This window comes from Bemisia tabaci, chromosome 3, assembly GCF_918797505.1.
Source record: "Bemisia tabaci chromosome 3, PGI_BMITA_v3".
Taxonomy (NCBI): Eukaryota; Metazoa; Arthropoda; class Insecta; order Hemiptera; family Aleyrodidae; genus Bemisia; species Bemisia tabaci.
Window position 1 is genome coordinate 8,339,348 of NC_092795.1, and position 23,814 is coordinate 8,363,161.

A 23,814-nucleotide genomic window follows, 5' to 3' on the forward strand; every position below is an offset into this window, starting at 1 on the left:
ATAAAAAAAATCAAAATATGTCGACTCCCTGACGTGAAAATTAAATTCTACGTGTGAAAATACTTATGTATCGATATGCTGAACAGAATGCCCGCCTCTCCTCGTAATTTACAAACCGTTCCTATACTCATCTCAAAATTTTTCTCAGAGCTTTGTGTTATTATCAGCTTCCATTTAAACCCCGGTTTGATGGCCGAATCGGCTGCCCAAAAAGCAAGCCATTTTTGAAGGGCTCTATGAGAAATTCGTGATATTATCAGCTCTCAGGAAATCACCCCATGGGTAAAATTGCTGGTATAAATTTTCGAGTGCTTAAAATAATCGTATTCAAGAAACTAAGGCATTAAACTATGGAGTCAATTTCGTTTTAATAATATAACGGGATTTACTTGTCTTCAGGTCAAAACTCATACAAGAAAGCCCCTTGCAAGAGGCTAATTTTTTGTAATTTCACTCAATTTTTTCTCCTTTTTATAATTGAATTGCTTGTCACATTCTGAGGTCAATCATATTAAATTGTAATTTATACATTTCTTTTTTTCCCCCTTCATTTTATTTTTTGTTTGGAGAAGTTTTGTTGATTTCTTCGGATTTCGAATACTGTAACTTCTCTTCTATTTGGCCGATTTTTATGAATGAGACCTCTTTTAATTCGTGTTTTAACGGAAAGTAAGGAAAAAATTGCTAAAAACTCGCGAAACAATTTTTTTTTAAAATTGGACGAATCCTAGCGTGACGGTGAAATGGTTAATGAAGCGTAAGTAATTGGGCGAGGGGCTGAGGATCCCGGCCTCGCTTGGCGACCGTCATTAGCTATTGTTCGTCGAGACGCCGACGCAGTGATCAGGAGCGTGGGGAAGAGAGGGGTAAGTGGATTCCTGTATGAGCCACGTTTAGCTAATGGTCTAATGAGTCTCGAGGCTCATCACAGATTGCACTTACACAGATTGCACTATCATGAGTGGCGGTAGCCACCACCGGGCAAGTAACCTATCCTCCAACAATTGGCAACACAGCACAGCCCGGTCGAGGCAACGACACCATAGTTACACGAACTTGGCTTATTTGGGTTTTTCAGAGCACGGGTACCAACTTTTGAAAAGTATAACCGAGGTTACAGATCTGTCAAAGCAACGTTTTGAACAAAACGGAGGAGTTAGATTCTCATTCCGAGAGTGCCGACCTGCTCAGCCATCCTCGAATCAATTCGCTTGATTCTGCTTATATATGCATATTTTAAATCAGCGCGTCGCATTCTTAGGCTTTTTTTAAAAAAACCAAGTAACTTAGACTCTTGGTATTCACTGCACATAAACTAGCGACCCCCAGAATGAGAAACAACTTTAAATCATAATTATTGATGGATAAATAAACTTTTTACACGCTTTGGAAAATCTCAGAAGTTCGCGGTAGTCACTTTTCGGTAAGGAACTAAGGGACTCGGTTATTGTATCGAGCAGGGTTCGAAACGATCGAAAAGACAAAATTTGAAAGACTGAGAATATGGTGGTTAAAATTGTTAAGATATATGAGTAAATATGAGTCGTGGAAAAGAAGAGCTAAATAGAATAAGAATGTTACTATACAAAGACAAAATTAGTGATAAAAAAAAAAAAAAAAAAAAAAAAAAAAAAAAAAAAAAAAAAAAAATGAAAAAAAGAAACAGAATTGAGAAATTGGTAAAAAAGTACTAAAAAACCTAACTATAAGAACTTGTACATAAATAAACTACTTTACTAGAAAATTTTTGTCTTTATCATTGACGGAAGAAAATGAAACGCAGTTACTAAAAATATCCCTCTATACTGAAAATCTTCAAAATAGATAGAAATTTTCCAAGACGTATACTTCTTTGAAAATTTAAGAAGAATTCTACGGTGCCCCAGCGTGTTTTTGAAAATCTAATCACCTTTTGCGAAATTTTTAGGGTAAATTTTTCACTTTTTCTTACGAAACAAAAGGGTTTCATGTGAATTCGTAGTGGTTTTTCACGGGTAACACGGGCCCCGGTATCAGGGACCCAGTATCCCCCCTAGTGGCGGGCCTGCAGCTCTAGTCACAAATTCTTACTCCATGAGTCCGATACAAAATTTCCCTCGGTGATGCGATTTCGGGGCGTTCGCCACTTAACCGCGATGCGGCCCGCGGATCCGCGAAAATTGCAAATGAAGCGCCGCGCCGCGCCGTGCCGCCCGGCTCGGAGTCCCGCGGCTCAAGTCCAAGGTCGTCCTCTCGCGATTTCCCGGCCGCGGGACCCGGCACACGGCACACGGCCGCTTCTGCCGCCGCCGTTCTTCAGTTGCCCAGAGGATTTCCACCGGTGCTTCCCACCAGCGGCACGACGCTCCGCCACCCCAATTTCGCTTCAGTTTAACCCAACTCTTTTTTTTTAGTTCTCCTCGTTCGTTTTTTTTTTTTCGAGTTGTGTGAAGGAAGAGAAGTTTGCGGCAGGAATTGTGACGGGTTTCCGAGTGCTTCAGTTCAGTGCGACCGGGTAGTCTTACTCCAGAATTTGTGCGATTTTAACCGTTCATTTTGACGAGATCCCAGGCTTGTGCTCTTTCGTTGCGAAACTCTCCGGCTAAATTTGTTTTGGTTCATCTTCATTTCGTTCCTTACGTTTTCGTCGATTCGATCCCGGTGAGGCTTTAAGGAACCAGGTTCGGTGCTACACCAAAATCTACAGCAATTTCCGGAGTCAATTCGTGTTTTTTCCCCTGAAAGTTTGAGGGAAATTGCGATTTCCGTCACTCGCCTGAGAATCGTTCGATATTCGTCCTTTATAATTTGATAATCGCGGGAAAATTCCTCGCGATCTGAGAATCGGACGATGTACCGGATGTTTCCACGTCGCGTGCCCTCGGTAGGCGTGTTCCTGGCGGCGGCCATCTTCTGGCTGGCGACCCTGGGGCCGCCCATCTCCCGCGGCGACACGGTCCACCCGCTGGACGCGGCGTTCCTCGAGTCCATCGATGCTGGCAGCCAACTTCGTGGTCGGGGAGGACGGTACGACGGACGCGACGCCGGCGAACGGGAGCCTCCACCGGAGCGTCGAGGAGATCTTCTTCGACCTGGAGCTGAGCCCGAAGACGAAGCCCGACGTCAAGCCGCGGACCAAGCGTGAGTCCCCGGAGGCCCCGGCCGTCCCGCGGGCCTCGCGCTCCGTCTGGATCACCCAGCTCCTCGCCGAGAAGCTCGCGGAGTTCCGCCCCCGCGCCACCGGCAACCCCGAGTGCAACGCCCAGAGCGAGATCTACCAGCAGCACCTCAAGAACCTCACGCTGTGGGCCATGCAAAGTAAGTGCTACCTCATCGTAAAAGAGGAGATTTAGGTAAAATATGGGTAAACAAGGCTTAAAAAGTATTAAAACACTAAAAGGCAGGACGTTTCGAGCTGTTCGCCAGCTTATTTTCAGCTGCAAAAACACATAAAAACAAGTAAAAAATTGAGTGGCGACCTGACCCCAGCCGTTATCACGTAAACCACTGGAATGAGAACGGCTGGGGTCAGGTCGCCACTCAATTTTTTACTTGTTTTAAGTGTTTTTGCAGCTGAAAATGAGCTGGTAACAGCTCGAAACGTCCTGCCTTTTATGTTTTAATAATTTTTTAGCCTTGTTTACCCATACTTTAATTAAATCTCCTCTTTATTTCGTATATTCGGGCTATGTTTTTGTGCTTTATCCTCATCGTAACGCACTTGAATTTAACAAAAGGTGATTGCCAGAGGCGGATCCAGCAATTTGGCAACACCGGATCCCCCCATTTGAACCTATGTTGAATAATCGATTCTTGTTGGAGCACCTGGCCCCTCCGAGAATCGGTGCATTTCCATATGTTAAATGGGGAAAATCAATGTTGCCGATTTGCTGGATCTGGCAATGGTGATAGCGGGTTGACTTGAACGTGTCGTTTTGACAAGAGTGTTGCAGGCTTGCCACAGTCAGGGATTTCCGGAAAATGTCAGGGACATCTAAGAAGTCAGGAAAACCTGGAAATGTTAGGGAAAAAGACGAAAATGTCAGGGAAAAATCGTTAAATTACTTTTATATGCTTCCTCGAGCGAGGTTGACGTTTCAAACAACAAATTTTACCTGAAAACTATTTCTAACTAAATCTTTTTAAACATCTGTCATTTGTTCAATCGTCAGGGAATTTCACCAAAATGTGTCAGGGAAATCAGGAAAATGTCAGGGAATTTAATTTTCCAAATTCTGTGGCAACCCTGGATCTTGCCAACGTGCGTTCAAAATTCAAAATCAGTCTGAAACCGAAGTTCCATTATAATGACTTCTTCTCTCTATAGAGAGCAAAAGTTCATCCGACCAGCTTAAAAGAGTTATGCTGTTTGGTGAAACACTAGTCACGACCAATCAGAGAGTGGCAACTGCAGACGCGTTTCTGGTCTGGACTGTGGTCGGACCTGAAGATTTGACTAAATTTTGAACGCACGTTGGCGAAATCACCAACACTCTAGTCACTTGAATTTGACTGCTAATCTATTATAAGCATAACCCTCTACGGAGGCTCAAAAACTTTAGTTTTTATAGCACACGAAAGTTTTTTGTTCTGGTAACTTGAACTTCAATTCACGGAATGAGTTTTTGTTAGCTATACTAAGATTTGCATGCTTTATCAAAGAGTTTGGTTTCTATTACCGAAAACTAAGGTCCATTTGAACTGAAGTACAGTCGTTGGAACAGAAATTTTGTCCTCCAGGTAAAGTTGCCTAGCGAAATGATAGTACTGGCTACAACATTTTAGATATATCGGACCGTTTGCAGGAAAAAAAACCAGGGGCGTTGTTTCAATCAAAACTAAGGGGTGGGGGAGGAAATTGTTCATAGGGAACCAAAAGGACGCATTTAAAGAAAAAGGAACTATCTCCATTTTGACATGAGCCATACCATGCATGTATTCCTATGGATCTCAAGGCTCAGTCAGAATGGATTTAGTTCCTTTTGATTTAAATACATCGAATTTAGCGCGTGGGGAGGCGATATTGTCGAAAAATCTCCTAATAACGCCGTACTAATACTCAATAATGACCGATATTGGACCGCGTTTAACAGAAAGGAACCAAGCCACATAAGCTATTGCCAAGTTTAACTGAGCAATTTAATTTTTTACGAGAGAACGTGTGTATGGATTCCTTTGAATGTTTTGAGGGATTTGCTTCGTACTGTTGAAATCCACGAAAATCCGCACAACTGATTCCTCGTAAAAAATTAAATTGCCCAATTAAATTGGCAATAGCTGATGAGGCTTGGTTCCGTTCTGTTTAACGCGGTCCAAATAGCCCCTTAAGAGTGTAAACTTTGGAATGAAGGAGAAGGGGGGGGGGGGGTTGCAGCCCCCGGTTTTCCCTATGTAACACCTCTGGTCCTTAGCACCAAAAACCTAGATATTCAGCTATTGATTCCACCTTTTAAAGAGGTCTCTGACTGAAATTTTGTCGCGGACATCGTTTAAAAATAACGCACTCGATTGTGATTCTCTGTTGCATTCTGTCCAAACAGCCGTCTGTAAACTTGGTCTTTCATAAAGCTTCATGGTGACTTGTAGTCGCCGATACCAGATGTCCAGCGGTGTGAACCATGCGTCTTTTAATACGCGTTATTCATTTGGTTAATCTCTCTCGTTCTGCCTCATTGCGTAAATTCAATCGCAGAATTGAATCGAACGACAGTAAGTCGCTCTGATGTACAAAATGCCCCCTGCGTATGACACGAATTATGACTTTTCCAACTTTTCGAAGCGGGTTTACAAATTTATTTAAATTTTAAAGTGGGGAAAAGATGAGACTCCACTCAGAATAGTGGTCAACCTCGGCGAGGAAAAAAGCACGATAGCTAAGATCCGAAATTCTAACGGTTAATGCTCCAAATGATTTACGACCAATTTTACCACCATTTTTCTCAAAAGGAATATTTATTAATACTAGCGACCGGCGGTAGCTCTAAAAGTCATCGTTAAGGACAGAATCCAACAACAAATAACTTCTCTCATGATACTTTCTCCGAGTATAAATGAAAATAACAATTCTTCTCTCTCAGAAACAAACTTCTAAAAATTTAATCAGATTATTTAGTTTATATTTAAAACGAATGAAAGCCTAACGAAACAATTTGACAGTATCCAAAACCAATAGTGCAATAGCCTCACGTATGTATAGTATATAAGAGGGAAATGGATTCCATATCAGTATTACGATGCTCGGGAAAACGGCTGGGACAAAGCGTTATGGAACGATCAAACTGGTGAAGCTGCTCAATATTCAAGAGAGGACACATTTTTTAAACACTATTTGTCCCAGTGAAAAACCAACAAAAAATGGGTGGGTTTAGCTCATCATTTCGGCAATTTTTTGGGGGTGAGCCTGCTGTAAAAATCGTCGCCGGTGGCAAAACGTTGTTACCCTCTCGTAAGAACGCAACTACATTTCGATGTTGCCTTTCTCCTGGAAAATTACATTTTTACCGGAAGACTCTCGAGCATTCCTAACTGATAATTTCACTGATTTTTCTCAAGTTCTTGAGCAAAAAGCAGAAAAATTTCAAACAAATATTGCACAAGTACATCTTGTAAAAAATGGAAATGGAATTTTTTTAGTCAATTTTGAAATCTTGGGATTGAGTTACGTTTCTTCTTTGGGTTACCACGAAAAGGGCGTAACTTCACATTGAGATGAGGCCGGAAAAGCATTAAATGTATGGACGTCGTGTAAAGGGTATAGTTTCGACTTTTGTCAGCACTGAAAAAAAAAAAAACTCCGGCCGTGGGAGCCGCAATTACGGGCTATATAGACATACCGTCCGTTCCGGGCTCAAAGGCCGTAAATTCCGGCTGCTGGAGCTGTAGCTTCGGCCTCTGAACCCGGAGCAATTAAACCTACGCCTCCAGCACCCGGAATTTTCGGCCTTTGAGCCCGGAACGGACGGTAGGTCTATCTCTATATAGCCCGTAATTGCGGCTCCCACGGCCGGAGTTTTTTTTTCAGTAAGGAAGGTAACGAAATACAACGGAATACAAGAAAAAGAAAAAAATGTTACATAAAACTTGAACTTGAACATCCCTTGTGTCTTTTGAAGATGTCACGTAGATCATTACATTTGCCGGCGTCAATCTTAACTTATGGATTTGAATTGTGATGAGTGGGCGAAAAAAGCGTAAGATTACCGCGATCAGAACTTCGAATTAGCAACGGTATGCTGTCACAAAAGAATTTCAGGAACCGCTCGATCAGCTGCTAGACGTTACCGAATGGAAATTGATGATTAATAGACTTCATTTGAATATTTTAGCCAAGGCGGCGCGCACCGATTATGCAGTCAAATATTCTTCTCTTTCGGAATCACTCAAACTCAATATTTCCGAAGGTTCCATTGATTTCGCCCTAAAAATGGAGGAAGAGAGTAGGCCAATTATGAAGTCACGCAAATTGCACGGAAAAATTTTCGGTCCAAACTGGAAGCGAATAAAATAAATTGGAATAATTCTTTGCGGTCGGGTTACAATGCTCATGATTACCATCAGCGCCAGCTCCAACTGACGAGTGCCTGATGCGGACGTAAAGATTTACATTCATCGGGCATCAGGATGATCTACAAGTTTTATGTGAGAAAAGCCTGCAACTTATTCTTATTTCTGGATGAAATCTTTGCTAGATCTCTGACGGAAATTTCTTCCAGTCATTTATTCAAGCAACCTTAAATTATTAAAATCTGATCCGGGCTCGTTAGGACTAAAATTTATTCATATTTTTTTAGAGAAATGTGGGTATCACATTTTCTGCTTTAAACTCAACGAGGCACTTAAAATAATGAAAAATTGCTATACTGGTCCATTTACTTTGGGACTGTAAAAATTGTGATCTATATCCAAGTTTGAATGATTCGTCATCGTGCTATTGATAGTGAAAGCTGTCCAGTGGACCACTAGACGCGATAAGACTGGTCCGCTGATATAGGTAAGGCACCTAATCAAAATTCCACTCAAAAACATAAGAAATATTGCTTTAAGTATTAAAATGCCAAAAATCAACTGATAAGCTCGGAAAAAGTATTCGTAAATTCCATAAAAATCAATTGATACAATCTTTCATCTTATGAAAAAACCGAAATTGACGGTGGCCAAAACGGCAACTGGTGACCGTTTATAATTTTAGCAAATACCCTGGTAAAAATTGGCAGTAGAATCTGTGTTCAAAAATACCATAGACCTACAGCCGGCTGTAAGCTTTCCAATAGCTTCTATAGCCGGCTACACAATTTCTTATAGCTTTTTATAGCCGATGGCGATTAAGCAACAGCCAGGCGATAAAGTGTATGCTAAACGTTATTAATTACGGATGCTAGGACTTAGTGAGTTTTTGGAATACTGTTCTCTTTTTGGGCCGTAGTATCTTGATTTATTTTGCGAGGAAAGCTCCGTACTTTTGATGGATGCCTGCCATTACTAATATATAAGAGCGCCTTCAGTTTCGTATGATACTGTGCAATACCTCTGGTGTGAAATAGTTGCTACAAGCGCGCCGTGGTACGCGGCGGGCAGCCAGCGCGAAACACGCATTGGCGCCTACAAACCTAACAGGGATACTTCACGCGTTGCGCAATGCGTGAAGTATCCCTGTTAGGTTTGTAGGCGCCAGTGCGTCGCCGCTCCGCTTTGTGTTAAGCTCTAATATTTTATCTGGCGGAGTCAGCGTTATTCAACTCATGATTTTGAAATGTTTGCACATCCTGTATGGATTATTCTCATTTTAATTTATGAAAAAAAAATATGTAGTAAAGGAAAATATAATGTGTGTTTTGTAAATATTAAGGTGGTTCCGTATAACAAACTTAATGATTTCCAAAGCACACGAATTTCTACACAATTTCTTATAGCCTTTTATAATCGATGGCGAAAAAGCAACAGCCAGGCGATAAAGTGTAAAGCCCGGCGATAGGAACTATAGCCCGGCTGCATAATTTTTTATCGCTTCGTATAGCCCGGCCATATGATTTTCTCCGCATTCTACAGCCAGCTATATGATTTTCTGTAGCCTTCTTTAGCCGGCTATAAAAATTCCTATGGTATTTTGAAACGCAGCTCTTACCAATTTTTACCAGGGTACGTAACGATGGTGAAACTACCAGACCACGTATCACGTTTGCAGTGTTTAAAAATCTCCGCTCCCAGTTTATTTTTTTGAAGCAGAATAAATCAATATGATTCCTTGAAGTTTTCACACAGTTTTCTTCGCACAGAGAAAAAAAAGATCAGAGAATTTTTCAAGAACTGACGCTGAATAGTTTTCTATTTAAAAATAAAGTATGACAGGAAGTCTGCGACATCGCAAACCGAGATAGATAGTCTGGTAGTTTCACCGTCGATAATCAGTGTAAAACAATCAGTGTAAAGTAATCAGTGTATCTTAGACAGATATTACATATCCTTTAACTTACAGACGTTTTATTTTCAAAATGAAATCAACAGAAGGAAACATTTTTGAGTTATGAAACAAAGTTGTGTGTTTCTTTAAGAATCTTCTCAATCGTAAATAGATTACGGACCATGTGCGGCCGAACGCGAGCCGTTTGAACGCGCCGAGGTGCTCGACGCTCCCGCCGAATCTGCGAGGATTTGAAGTCCGCTACAGGAGAAGAGCTTCTCTGCCAAAGCCTCAGTCGTTCATCACTGACGAAAAATCAAAGAAATTTTTGTAGAATAAGGGGCTTACCTCACTTCTCCACATAACCAGCTCGATCCAAGCAAGTCTGATACTGAGACTAAGACTAAGAGAACAGCTTTTGGATGCCTCGTGCGTGGAAGTCTTTCAGCTGACCGCGGATGAAAGAGTGGACGGCTTGTTTGACCTCTTCCACTGATTCAAAATTAACTCCTCCGAGTTCAGATTTCAGATACGGTAATAAATGGCAAACCAGACCACCATTTATTCCGTTCCTGAAATCTGAACTCGGAGGAGTTAATTTTGAATCAGTGGAAGAGGTCAAACAAGCCGTCCACTCTTTCATCCGCGGTCAGCTGAAAGACTTCCACGCACGAGGCATCCAAAAGCTGTTCTCTTAGTCTTAGTCTCAGTATCAGACTTGCTTGGATCGAGCTGGTTATGTGGAGAAGTGAGGTAAGCCCCTTATTCTACAAAAATTTCTTTGATTTTTCGTCAGTGATGAACGACTGAGGCTTTGGCAGAGAAGCTCTTCTCCTGTAGCGGACTTCAAATCCTCGCAGATTCGGCGGGAGCGTCGAGCACCTCGGCGCGTTCAAACGGCTCGCGTTCGGCCGCACATGGTCCGATTTTGTTGGCTAAAACAAAGTGTGTGTCTTTAAGAATCCTCTCAATGTAAATAGTTTACTCTGTGAAAAATCCATAAACGAGTAGTCATTTTTTCTGTCGATGAAGAAAAAGATCCAAAGATTTTATAATTCATCCGCAATAGAGGAACGTGTTTTGCAACTGTTACTCTATCTCCAGAGCATAGACGAGAAAACTAGACAGGTCGAGAAAAATGCCTGCTGAAATACATGGGCATTATCACATGCCCTGTGTATCCCGGATCTGACATAGACGGAGACGTAAAATATTGATGCTTATTCTGTTAATGCCATATTCTGAGTGACGGCATATTTATTGCCTATCATACGATACTTAACCAGGTTAGTGACAGCTAAAGTCGATTCCATGTTTGTAAGGCCTCGGTCATCAGGAAAACATGGATAGCTGAGATTGCACTTTTCTAATGGTATTTATAGACACACAAAGTGCCCGGACGTAAGTAGTGTTAGACGGGAAACACTTTTCAAAGGAACTAGTTGGTCTAAAAACACTGAAGAAAAGAGATGCTGATTTAACTGCTGTAAAAAAGTGTGCGACAATTCACAAAACGCTGAATTAACCGCCACAGTATAGTTACTTTACCAATGTCAAGATGTAAAACTGACTGCTGTTGCGATTAATTCAGCGTTTTGTGAGTGACACTATTTTATATCCAGAATGTTAAATCAGATCAAATGCTGCGAGCACTTCAAGTACTTGGAAGTGCGGTTGACCCAGGATGGAAGGACGGATCAAGCTATCAGGGAAAGGAACACCTTAGCAAGGAAGGCTATAGCGATGTTAAATGGAATCCTCTGGGATCAGCGGATTTCCAAAGATAACAAGAGGAGGATATACAACGCTGTAGTAAAAAGTATATTAACATACGGATGTGAAGTTTGGCAGCTGAAGAAACGGACACAGGATATGCTAAGAGCAACGGAGATGGATTTCTGGAGAAGGTCGGCAGGAATTTCTAGGAGAGATCGGGTCCGTAATGAGTGCGTCAGATAATGGAAGTCGAAAATGACATCGTGTTCGACGTCATGACCAAACAACTTGTTTGGTATGGTCATGTCAATAGGATGACGGAAGAGAGGCTGCCAAAAAAGATGCTTGATTGGGTTCCTCCTGGGAGGAGGCGTAGGGGACGCCCAGTGAGAGGTTGGCGACAGGGGGTGTTAAGTGAGATGAGGGAGTGTCAACTCCCTGATAACCTGTGGGAAGACCGAGCTTTGTGGCGATTAGGTGTCGCAAAGCGCCAAAGAGCGCTATAACAGCGACTCGTATGTATGTATGTTAAATCAGCATCTCTTTTTTCGGTGAAGGGAAATGCGTACCTCCTTCGCTTTAATTATTTGAGAACATTTTATAAATCCTCCGACTTATAAATCCCTATATCTGTCGAACGTTTTATACCGGGCGGAAGACATGCGTGGAAAATTGCAATGAAGTAAAATCATTATTCGAAAAGTAGGTGAGTCGTGCGATGTGGATACCTCATTTGAGTGGAGGTATCACAATGCATGCTCAAATTATGTGCATATTGAAGCTCGCACCGACTGCACTTCTTCTTCTAGGCAGTGTTTATCGTAGTATCGAGTCTTTGTTTTGGCCGGTGACAAACCTGACGCATCATTTCTCGCCTCCTGGAAAACGTTGCACTAGAAAAGTAGCGCACGCAGTTCTCTAATTTCGGAATTAAAGAGTCAAGGTGTGAAGAAATTATGAATACTCTTCTTTACACGTTAAGATCGAATGGAGACTTTCAAAAATAAGTTTTACGCCTGAAAAATGCTCTCACGCCCTCCCTCGGAAGAGGTTCATTCTTTTAAGATTCGGAGGAAGTTTTCCGTAAATTAAGAAAAAACGAGCACAGCCTTAACAATCTGTAAAGACCGATCTTTAAGTTAGATCTATAAATGGAAAATCTCATATGAGTGCATATGCTGTATATGAATAAATATACATGCGCCTGCCCCTGCACGTAACTAATAAATGTATGCTCTGCCAGTGTAGGTAGTTGTAATGAGTCTCTTGCATTATCGACAGTAATGTCGTGTAAAATTCAAATATGATTTTTCAGTTTTCCAAACGCTGTTCAGGGTACTCAAGGTCCCACTTAGCCTCATGCTCCAACCGTCTAAAGTACTGTACCCATCAGCTTATGCAACTTGAAATCAAATATTCACTTTTGGCCGGCCATTTTTTTTCCATTAGAATATCGAATGGGGGAGATAGCTGCTTATAATAATTCATATTTACTCGTCCAGTTACCCGAGTTGATTACAAAATTATGCCGACAGAGGGCGTGACTCAGCCAGACGGCTCCGATTATGATTACATGGTATATTCTAATAAGCGTCGCACAGCATCCCACAGTCGCAAGATTTTGTGTTTTATCGCCAGTTAAAATCCACCAAGTTGTCATAGATGGATAGGAAAAACCAAAACCGTTTTTATACTATGTTAAAAATAGATTGTTTGGAGGAGAAAATGGCACTGCCCTCCTAGATTAATGCACAGAATCTGCATCGCGATGTTGCCATATCGTTAAATGGTGGCTCTTAATAGTTTGCACCCGACTTCAAATGCATTTCAATTTTCCTATCTAACCTCTGAAAAATGTGTTAAAAAATTTAAGATATACATACATAAATACATGCAAAATATAATAATAAATTGTATACTCTAATAAATGCAATAGAATGTGACGGAAAAATGAGAAGTCAGGAAAATGGGTCCTTAAGGTGGTAAAATTGATCTGTACAGTAAAACAACCGATTTAGTGTAAAAAACACTATTTTTCACTTTTCGATACTAAAAGCTTTCTATTACACTGAAGAACATTGATAAAAATTTCAGACTCGCAACTGCGCATGTAAACTCTATCGGCGTTTCTCTCAAAAATGTGCGAATTTTTTTACTATGATTTTGCAATGCTCTCAAAGAGTTTAGGGGTAATTTCAGGGTTTTTTGTACCATGTGATGCAGAATGAGCCCTTTTAAACGTTGGTACAGATATCTTATTTTATTATTTTCCTTCTTAAGAGCCCTTTTTATAAAGTAAGTGGAGGCAAACATTTTGAAACATTGTATCCGAGTTATCTTTCGTATTTTGCCGTCAATGTGTTTTTTTTCCAAACTCGAAAATTATCCTGTTTTTTTATATCTGTGATTTTGGATATTCGCGCTATTTCTGGGTGTAGTTTTTCGAAATTTTCAGCACAAATGAGATATGTAATTTTCATTTCTAAGGTAGAGTCACTTCTTCCGATTCTGATTCGGTAATCATAGTTCATCGTGAGTCAAATATCTAATGTTCCCGCGGGTGGGATGACCCATGATGACGGAAGGATGGGAACGCACAACCAGTTAGGCGGCCGATGAACTTCGCGGCCAAATTTTTTGTGCAGGTTCACTCGTGGTGATTAAAGTTACCGAGACTCTCTCTCAGATTGTATGTGTTATGAACTCAGGAAATGAAAAGTAGATTTACTAACTTGGCTGTAAAAAATGTCCGAGGTAACTCTTAAATGTTAATTTAACCATCTATACAGTCGAGTTTGCATGCCTCGGATGAGAATATTACTGCGGGGGTAGTTAAATCAACATTTACGAATCATCAGTCACATTTACGAATTACGGAATGCTCAGTAAACGTACGGTCTGAGTGTGTCTGTGTGGAGCGTACAGGAGTTATTTACGTGCAGGACGGACGGGACAAGACCTCTGATTTTCACGAATCTATGAAAAAACGTGGTTATAACGTTAAGACCTTATAACGTGGTTCTCATCTGCAGCCACTATATATACTTTTGAGGAGAATGTCCCATCGTCCATTCGTCCTGACTAGCGTTATTTTTGGCATGAGCACTAGGAAAACACTGATTTTTCCAACAATTTCGGGAACAAATCGTCGCTTGGCTCACACAAGGGCGTAACTACTCGTTGAGATGAGCCAAGAAAAGCATTGAAATGTATGGAAGACAGGGTCCATTGCAGAGTGTAGTTACGCTCTTATGTCAGCCAAGCGACGAAATGGTCACAATTCGCTTCTTAATTGGACTACATTTTGCAATTAAGAACTATAAATTTCGGTCCGGTTTAAAAACAACGTGTGTACCATTAGTTTCCCTATGCACATATGTACGCGCAGGCACGTAATTTCAAGCGCGCAGGACGGAGAGCAGCACCGGGTTGTAAGGCCGGCGATGGAAGCTCATCCGAGCGCTTGAGTGGACTGGATCAGGCGGTGGGCGCCTGATAGGCAGGCAATCCGCGACAGTGGGCGCGGCGTCTTCAGTTTGTGCGCTTGAAGCGCGGTGAAGACCCCCAAGGGATACCCCCAGGGCTTGCCTAAGCGAATCGCTCGGACGGATATCGCGATGAGGCGATTGCGGGTTGCTCCGTGCAGCGCTGTAAGCGGCCAGGCACGGGAGCCACTGTGGAGTCAACGGCGTTGGGAGCTGGACTGAGAAGTCAACAGCGTTGGGAGCCGGACTGAGAAGTCGACAGCGTAAGAAGCTGGACTGGCAAGTCGACGGCGTTAGGAGCCGGACTGAGAAGTCGACAGCGTAGGAAGCTGGACTGGGAAGTCGACGGCGTTCGAAGCCGGACTGAAAGTCGACGGCGTTAGAAGCCGGACTGAAAAGTCGACAGCGTAGGGAGCTGGACTGTGAAGTCGACGGCGTTAGAAGCCGGACTGAAAGTCGACAGCGTAGGGAGCTGGACTGTGAAGTCGACGGCGTTAGAAGCCGGACTGAAAGTCGACAGCGTAGGAAGCTGGACTGTGAAGTCGACAGCGTTGGGCGCTGGACTGGATGCTTCTTCTTGAAAACCTGAAAGAGAAGTGGTGAAAATTCACTTACCAAGGTGCTCAAGCTTGGATGATGAGTGAATGGTGGATCACACTTTGCATGGGCCGCGCCGCTGGGATGCCGTCAAAATCAGACGACGGGAGAGAGCGGCGGAACGTCTAAAGCTGGGTACGTCAACGCGATCTAGCGGACAGCGGCGTCGCGACGCCGCGAGGTAGGGCGCGCGGGTTGCGGGGGGTCGCGGCCGCGAGGAAGATGAGCGCGGCGGCGAGGAGGGGGGAGCGCGGGTCGCGGGGAAGGAGCGACCGCGGCGCGGAGTCGGCCGACGGCGAGGCCGGTACTGGCCGAGCCATGTTCACGGCGTGAACATGTACCGCCCCCCATGAGGCCCGTTAAGGGCTCATCATACAAGGAAAAATAAAGAAAAAATTAAAATTCGCTGAGAACAATGATATTTACAAAGAAATTGAAAAAATTGACTAAGATTTAAGAAGGCTGAGAAATCGCTTCCAAAATTTAGTTTTAGAGGGTCCCAGTTTTTGGGGTTTGTCCCGGTCAGTTTCTAAGCGTTCATCAGGTACTGTTTCCTTTGATTTAGAAGCAACTGGCGGTTTAAGACATGATTGCTGTGACGTTTTTGTGTCTTTAGTAGATCCTTGTGTCAGTCCTTGCTCACATGAAGAGTTTTTGTTACTCAGCTGACGAGTATTTTTAGGCCGGACTGCGGTTGTCTCGCCTGCGGTATGGAGATTAGATCGTTCCTGGCACCATGAGTCAAAGTTGGGAGATGCTAGTTGGGGACAAGCATCTTTCGGGAGGGGCCCTTTCAATGGGCGGCGTCTGGCGGGTGGGGCGAAGCGTGGCTTCGCGGGTTTTTTTGCATTCTCTCGGAGAGAATTATCGTCAGAGAGCTTGTCTGAAGTGTGGACAGAGTTAAGCTTTCTGGTAGCTCTCCAAGAGACGCACTCTGTGGGCTTCTTCGGGAGTAACGAGAATTTAGAGGATTCTGTTTTTCTCCAATCGAAAGACTTGCGGGATCCAGGCTGGATCACCGGAACCCGGGGAGGTGTTGCGTTAAACAAACATGTAATCAGTGAGGTTTGAGTTCTTTCGCATGTCGGGGCTGGGCCCATCAGGACAGCTCCGAGGGGTGTCACAAACACCGTGGGAAGCGAGGGTCCTAGCGGGTGCGGTGGACCGACGATGAGGGCAGAGAATAATTCTGCGCCGATCAGCACGTCTATAGGGCCTGGCTGATCGAAGGTAGGGTCGGCAAGGTTCCATTCCTTAACTAGATCCTTGACCGAGGCGGCGATGGCCGTGGAAGGAGTGGAGTTTGTGATCGTCTGGACCACAGTGACTGGGTGGTTCTTGGCCACAGGCTTGTGGCGCACAGATGCCAGCGTGACGTGGAAACGGCCAAAGGTTTCGACACGATTCTCGGCTAAGCCACTCATTGCGTTCATGGGAGACTGGACATTCAAACCGAGCTTGTCAGCGCACTCGCGGGTGATCAGAGTGCCTTGTGAGGCTGAATCCAAAATCCCGCGGACCAAAACCGATCCTTTGCGAGTTTTTATGCGCAGTCTGGCGGTGGCCAAGAGAATGGTAGAAGAAGTTTTGCTGGTGCTCAGCAGGACCTTCTCCTGGGAGGAACCTGAGGACGCCGGGCTGTCAGAAGTAGCATCCGGGTCGTCAGAGTTGTTTGCCGGAGACTCTTCGTGGAGAAGAGTGTGGTGCTTTTTGGAACAAAGCATGCAACGGCGAGGTGAGACACACGACTCGACAAAATGAGTGTTCAGACAGTTAAAACACCTACTTGCACCCTTTATGAATTCTCGACGCTGAGAAATGGGTTTGGCGCGAAAGGCGGAACAGTCAAAGAGTCGGTGTCTTTCTGGGCAACAAGGGCATTGCGGTTGGCGTGCGCGGTCGGTCTGAGGCTTGCTGTGATCGTCTCTATCCTCTTGCTCGTGCTCAGAGGAGGAGTCAGAGCTATCAGACGACCCATCGCATGATACCAAAACTTTGGTGCCGTTGGGTGAGCGAGACTTGGCTCTGGAGCCTTTGGCTCTATTTTTGCGGGGTGCGGGATGGGCATTAGTCTCATGGCATGAAACTAGAGCCTTAGCCTCTCTGCGATTGGGAGGGCTATCTTCGGTGCTGCGACGTTCCTTCTCCAGGAAGCTAAGAAGTTCGTCGAGCTTGGGGTAAGAGGGATCAGCTCCTCGGTAGTCCTCTAGCCTTTGCTTCAGGCGAGTGGACAATTTTCGCACTATTAGGGCGCTCAGCAGACCACTGTAAGAGTCTGGAGGGTGACCGAGGGCTTGGAGCGCTTGGGAATGTTCCCTGATCTTGGTGATCAGCGCAGGTATTTGCTCGAAGCGTTGGGCATCAGGAAGGTCTAGGAGGCCATTATAGTGATGGAACACGTGGCGACGCTCAGAATGGTAGCGTTCACAGAGCAACGTCCAAGCGACGTCGTAATTGGCATCTGTGATGTCTAGCCCGGTGATGAGTGCAAGAGGGTCACCTTTTAGGCTGCCGAGCAAATATTGAAATTTCTGGACTGCCAGGAGTGAGGGGCTGGTGTGAACCGATGCCTTGTAAAGGTTATACCAGGTTCGCCATGCGCCCAAATCTCCGCTGAATTTCGGGAGCTCTAACTTTGGCAGTCGGATGGAGGACACGGAGAAAGAAGTATTGTTGAGCGTGGAAACGCCTGCCAGGGCGGGCTGCGTTTTCCGCAGGAATGAGCGCTGGGCTTCATTAAAGAGGCGGTTAAATTCGGCCTGCAGAACTTCCACCTCAATCTCAGACTCGGGTGGCAGAGAGGTATTCAACAGGATTATTTGATCCTGGAACTCCTCGAAGCGTTCTCTCAGCACGTTCAAACGATTGAAGGACGGCCGGAAGATTTCTATTTCTTCCGCTGGGATCTCTCGGGTGAGATCGGTGTGGATGGCTCGCAATTCTGACAGCACCATCGTCCTTTTAGCCTTCAGCGAGAGCGAGGATATGCGCGTCGCAATATCCACCTCGGTTCGTTTGCATTGGAGTTTTCTCCGCCTTCTGCCATACTGGAAAGTTGGAAGCAAGTGGCGTGTCCAGAGGACTGATGTCTGCCGTCTTTCAAGGAAGTGTGCTTGCCTCAAAAGATCCGGCTCGGAGGACCATATATGTGCGCGCAGGCACGTAATTTCAAGCGCGCAGGACGGAGAGCAGCACCGGGTTGTAAGGCCGGCGATGGAAGCTCATCCGAGCGCTTGAGTGGACTGGATCAGGCGGTGGGCGCCTGATAGGCAGGCAATCCGCGACAGTGGGCGCGGCGTCTTCAGTTTGTGCGCTTGAAGCGCGGTGAAGACCCCCAAGGGATACCCCCAGGGCTTGCCTAAGCGAATCGCTCGGACGGATATCGCGATGAGGCGATTGCGGGTTGCTCCGTGCAGCGCTGTAAGCGGCCAGGCACGGGAGCCACTGTGGAGTCAACGGCGTTGGGAGCTGGACTGAGAAGTCAACAGCGTTGGGAGCCGGACTGAGAAGTCGACAGCGTAAGAAGCTGGACTGGCAAGTCGACGGCGTTAGGAGCCGGACTGAGAAGTCGACAGCGTAGGAAGCTGGACTGGGAAGTCGACGGCGTTCGAAGCCGGACTGAAAGTCGACGGCGTTAGAAGCCGGACTGAAAAGTCGACAGCGTAGGGAACTGGACTGTGAAGTCGACGGCGTTAGAAGCCGGACTGAAAGTCGACAGCGTAGGGAGCTGGACTGTGAAGTCGACGGCGTTAGAAGCCGGACTGAAAGTCGACAGCGTAGGAAGCTGGACTGTGAAGTCGACAGCGTTGGGCGCTGGACTGGATGCTTCTTCTTGAAAACCTGAAAGAGAAGTGGTGAAAATTCACTTACCAAGGTGCTCAAGCTTGGATGATGAGTGAATGGTGGATCACAGTTTGCATGGGCCGCGCCGCTGGGATGCCGTCAAAATCAGACGACGGGAGAGAGCGGCGGAACGTCTAAAGCTGGGTACGTCAACGCGATCTAGCGGACAGCGGCGTCGCGACGCCGCGAGGTAGGGCGCGCGGGTTGCGGGGGGTCGCGGCCGCGAGGAGATGAGCGCGGCGGCGAGGAGGGGGGAGCGCGGGTCGCGGGGAAGGAGCGACCGCGGCGCGGAGTCGGCCGACGGCGAGGCCGGTACTGGCCGAGCCATGTTCACGGCGTGAACAACATACGTGTTTTTTTTAGATGAGTCAGAATTTTTAGCTCCAAATTGCAAAATGCAGTCCAATTATTCCTGCACAGAAGGTATGGTCTATGGTGTAGCTCGAAAATTGAAGGCGGCAAAGAAATAATATGCGTGCTTTTATTGACTTTCTGTGACAATTCTGTTTCCTCTCAAGAAAGTGTCATTGCGAATCGATAATTTAATAGTTTATTGAATTAACTGGATGAACTTGATATTTTTCTGAAAAAATTGTATCTTTATTAAAGTCATTCAGTGATTGCCACCTGCCTTGACTTTTTCGTCTTGCAATAACGCTTATTGCGTCGCTTTGCGTCGTAATACATGATGAAAATGAAACATCCTAAACTATTACCATTCTACGGGTACTCTCCTTGTCTGTGAACTCGCCGATTATTTTCGCGGTGGAAAAACCTGATTCTCTGTTCTATTTATAGCCACAGTGAATCCTCGTCGCGCCAGCGGTTCGATTGTTGAATCGTTATCGAATAAGATCGTTCGATATTTCCCTATCTTGACAATGTTATGTATCGATCAAGTTCATTCGATAATGATTTAACAATCGAGCCACGGGAGTCGATTGGGTGATCCAGCGGGAAGAATCCCAATCGTTGCCAAAGCTATGGAATGAAATTCAGTTCCTCCCGTAGTGAGGAATACCAGTAGGGCTCTGTGGACTGATTATTGAAATTGATGGACAAAGATATAGACAAAGAAGACATAGGGGGTGTATGGAGCGATCCTCTTGGCTGAAAAGGGTGGCTCCTATAGACAAAGGGAGAAAATGATAGACTAACTGTCGGGTCTATCGTGGGTTGCCGTTAGTTAGTCTATTACCTACCTCCTTTGTCCATTGCAACCACCCAGTTCCACCATTAGGATCTCTCCATATCTCTTTTGTCTGTCTTGTCTATAGTTTTGTCTATCAATTTCGATAATCTGCCCGCTGGAGCGTAGGTTAACATTCGGTGCGAGGTCCCGCTTCGGCCTTCGCGTTTCATGTTGATCCCTCGGGAAAAAAGTTTAGTTGGAATGGATATTGAATAGGCAGTAAAGAACCAAGCCACATCAGCTATTGCCAATTTTTCACAAGAGAACGTTTGTGCGGATTCATTTGAAAATTGAAAAGAATTTGCTTCGCGCTATGCAAAAAATTCACTGAGCTTTGCACAAAAATCCGCACGACCGTTTTCGTGCAAAAAATTAAATTGTCCGATTAAATTTGGCAATAGTTGATGTGGCTTCGTTCCTTTCTGCTTAACGCGGTCCGAATCAGCTATATCACACCAAAATGACGCCACTTCATGTTCCGTCACCAATCAGCTGAGGGGAATTTCGAATATTCCGGAAACTATTTTGGCCGACTCTTTAAATTTCTTCCTCCGCCTTTCAGCCACCCGTAAGCGACCACCTTTTAAATCAAGAGAGTCTGGCTTACCCCTCCCCCCCCCCAATTTTTTCGTAAAATGACAGAGAAACCCTTAAAAAATTCTTAAAATTATTTTAAATTGATATTTTTTTTAAAGTAAGGATTTACGTCAGCTTAAGCATTACTCTTCTCCCTGTCATAAGATCCCGTAAGTCAAGCTCTGCTCCCCTTTCCCGTAATTCTTGATTGGCTCCTAGGAAACCAATGATGGCGATTCTATAGATAGGAGTCCGATGATTTTTTCTTCTCTTTTTTTTGCTAGGCACAAGAGAGTCTCCGATCTAAAAGTCAAAATTATATTCTCCGACGCAGCTCGAAAAAAATCGCTGCATCGAAAATTTTGCCTCTATGAACTTGCACTGAAAAAAAAAGTTCGGCCATATGAACCGAACGTCCGGTGTTCCATATCATCCCAACTATTCGGTTTGTCAAACTGAACTTTCGGTTCCAGTAACCGAACATTCAGTTCACTTAATGGAACTTTGTTCGTTAGTTCACTTTGCCGCTGAAGTTCGGTTATAAGAACCGAAAGTTCGGTTTGACGAACCGGAAATTTTTGTTGAAAACCCGAAAAGTTGGGATGATACGGAACACCGAATTTTGGTTCATGAGACCAAATCTTACTTTTCAGTGTGGGTCCCTTTCCCCGTGTACAGTCACAAAGGAATGATCGATGAGATATCTTAGCGAGTGAAGAATGAAATTTGGCCGCCTTGTAAGGAACGGCACGAGTTGAACGACTCAAGACCGTAAGAGGATTCCTAATGTAGTTTAAATTGGCTGTCGCGGGATCGCCCCCCCCCCCCTCGCCACTCCGAGGCTGAAATCGTCGAAAAATCCCCGATCCGGAATCCGAGACCCAGGGCGGAGGGGGAGGAGGTAACCGGGAACCGGATATCAGCGCCTCAAGTTCACCGTCTTCGATTTTATAAAAATATTATCATAATATTTCGCGACGTGCGGGACGTCATGCTCCGTGTAATTCTTCCAATGTTATCGAATCCCATTAGAATTTTGCAAATTACGCAATTGTATCATTTGCCTCGCAAATTTCGAGAATGGACCACTAGATAAGGTACGAATTTCAGCATTCTGATACATGTTTCTTAAACAAAATTTTACGTAAAACACGATGCACACAACGAAAATTACCGAAATTAACTCCTTACGAAGATATTTAATGATTCTTAATGCGTGAATTCAAACCACCCGCTCATGAAAACACAATGCTCTACGTGATTCACATCGCGCGCTAAACGTTATCATGACAGTCTCTGCGATATAAAAATCTGGCAACCTTAATCTTGACGCTTTGGCTCAGTTATAGCAAATTGCTAATAGTTTGAACAACACATGATGGGAAATGAACATTGCTCGATTGAGAAGCTTGCTGAAACCGTTGTAGTGGGCGATTTGACTCACGTAGAGTTTTGAGTTTCTTATGAGCGGGCAGTTCAAATTCCTCGTAACCAATGTGAAATAAAAACGTTAATATCTTCGTTAGGAGTTGTTTTCCGTAATTTTCGTTGTGTGCATCGTTTTCCACGTGAAATTCTGGTTAAGAAACATGTATCAGATCGCTTAAATTCGTACCTTGTCTAGTGGTCCATTATGTTTACAGTGAAAGAGTGTCGTTCGCTGCCGTCAGATCTGCTCTTGACCTACGTCACATTTGGATCTCGCACGTTGGATTTAATTGGACCCGAATAAGTACCTCGTTGTCTCATTTCAATTTCATCGCACTGGAAAAAAAAACACATTGGATCTAGAGTCCAGACTCTTAAAAACATCGACAAGAAAAAGTACTCTTGATTCAATCAGAATCTAGCTTAAATCAAGAACCAATTAGCCTCTTAATTTAAGGGGATTTCGTTTTGATTCAAGCAAAAATCCGATTGAATCAAGAGTATTGTTTCTTGTCAATGTTTTCAAGAGTCTGGACTCTAAATCCAATGTGTTTTTTTTTCCCCAGTGCGCTCTTGTTGAGCAATATGAGCATCAAAAATTCATAGGTCGAATGAAAATACTGAAAAATCCGGTTAATGGACCACTTGACAAGGTACGAATTCAACCATTCTGATACATGTTTCTTAACCAGAGTTTCACGTAAAACACGATTCGCGCAACGAAAATTACTGAAATCAACTCCTAACGAAGATATTAACGTTTTTATTTCACATTGGTTACGAGGAATTTGAACTGCCCGCTCACATGACACTCTAAGCTCTACGTGATTCAAATCGCGCACTACAACGGTTTCACGAGCTTCTCAATCGAGTAATGCTCAATTCCCACCATGTGTTGTTGAAATTATAAGCAATTTATTACAGCTGAGCCAAAGCGTCAAGATTGAGGTCGCCAGATGTGTATATCGTAGAGACTATCATGATAACGTTTAGCGCACGATGTGAATCACGCATAAAGCGGGTGGTTTGAATTCACGCATGAAGAATCATTAAATATCTTTGGAAGGAGTTGCTTTCGGTAATTTTCGTTATCCGCATTGTGTTTTACGAGAAATTTTGGTTAAGAAGCATGTATCAGAATGCTGAAATTCGTACCTTGTCTGGTGGTCCATTATCTGTAAAAGTATGACATTGGGGAAACATTTGATAGCAAACATAAGAAAATTTTACATTGAAATGAGACTTTTGACGGCGAAACGTCAGAAGCGCGTATCTCGTTTGCAGTGTTTTAAAAATCTCCGCTTTCATTGTATTTCATCCGAGGAAAACAAAGCAACGTTGTTACTTGTAACTGTCACAGGATTTATCTCCCATACCTAAAGAAGCAAAATCAGGGCAGTTTTCAAGATATGACTTTCGGTATTTTCCCATTAAAAAAATCAAGTATGACAGGAAGTCTGCAACGTTGCAAACCAAGGAACACGTTCCTGTAGTTTCTTCGAACAAACGCCATATCTTAGGATGGGACGATTCATTCGACTTGGTAGGCGCGCCAACGCGACAACATGCTAAATTACTGTTAAGAGCTGATACAACTATTC

The 23,814-nt window shown here is 44.1% G+C and overlaps 1 protein-coding gene across 1 annotated transcript in view; it reads left to right on the top strand.

Moving 5' to 3' along the window:
* The first annotated feature begins 2,235 nt into the window (after window positions 1-2,235).
* Window positions 2,236-23,814, top strand: part of LOC109032303 (nose resistant to fluoxetine protein 6) — a 61,771-nt gene continuing 40,192 nt past the window's right edge. The window contains exon 1 of the mRNA XM_019044368.2: window positions 2,236-3,297. Within this exon, the coding sequence (XP_018899913.2) occupies window positions 2,973-3,297 (325 nt within the window). The 5' untranslated portion in view covers window positions 2,236-2,972. The remainder of the gene's footprint in view (window positions 3,298-23,814) is intronic.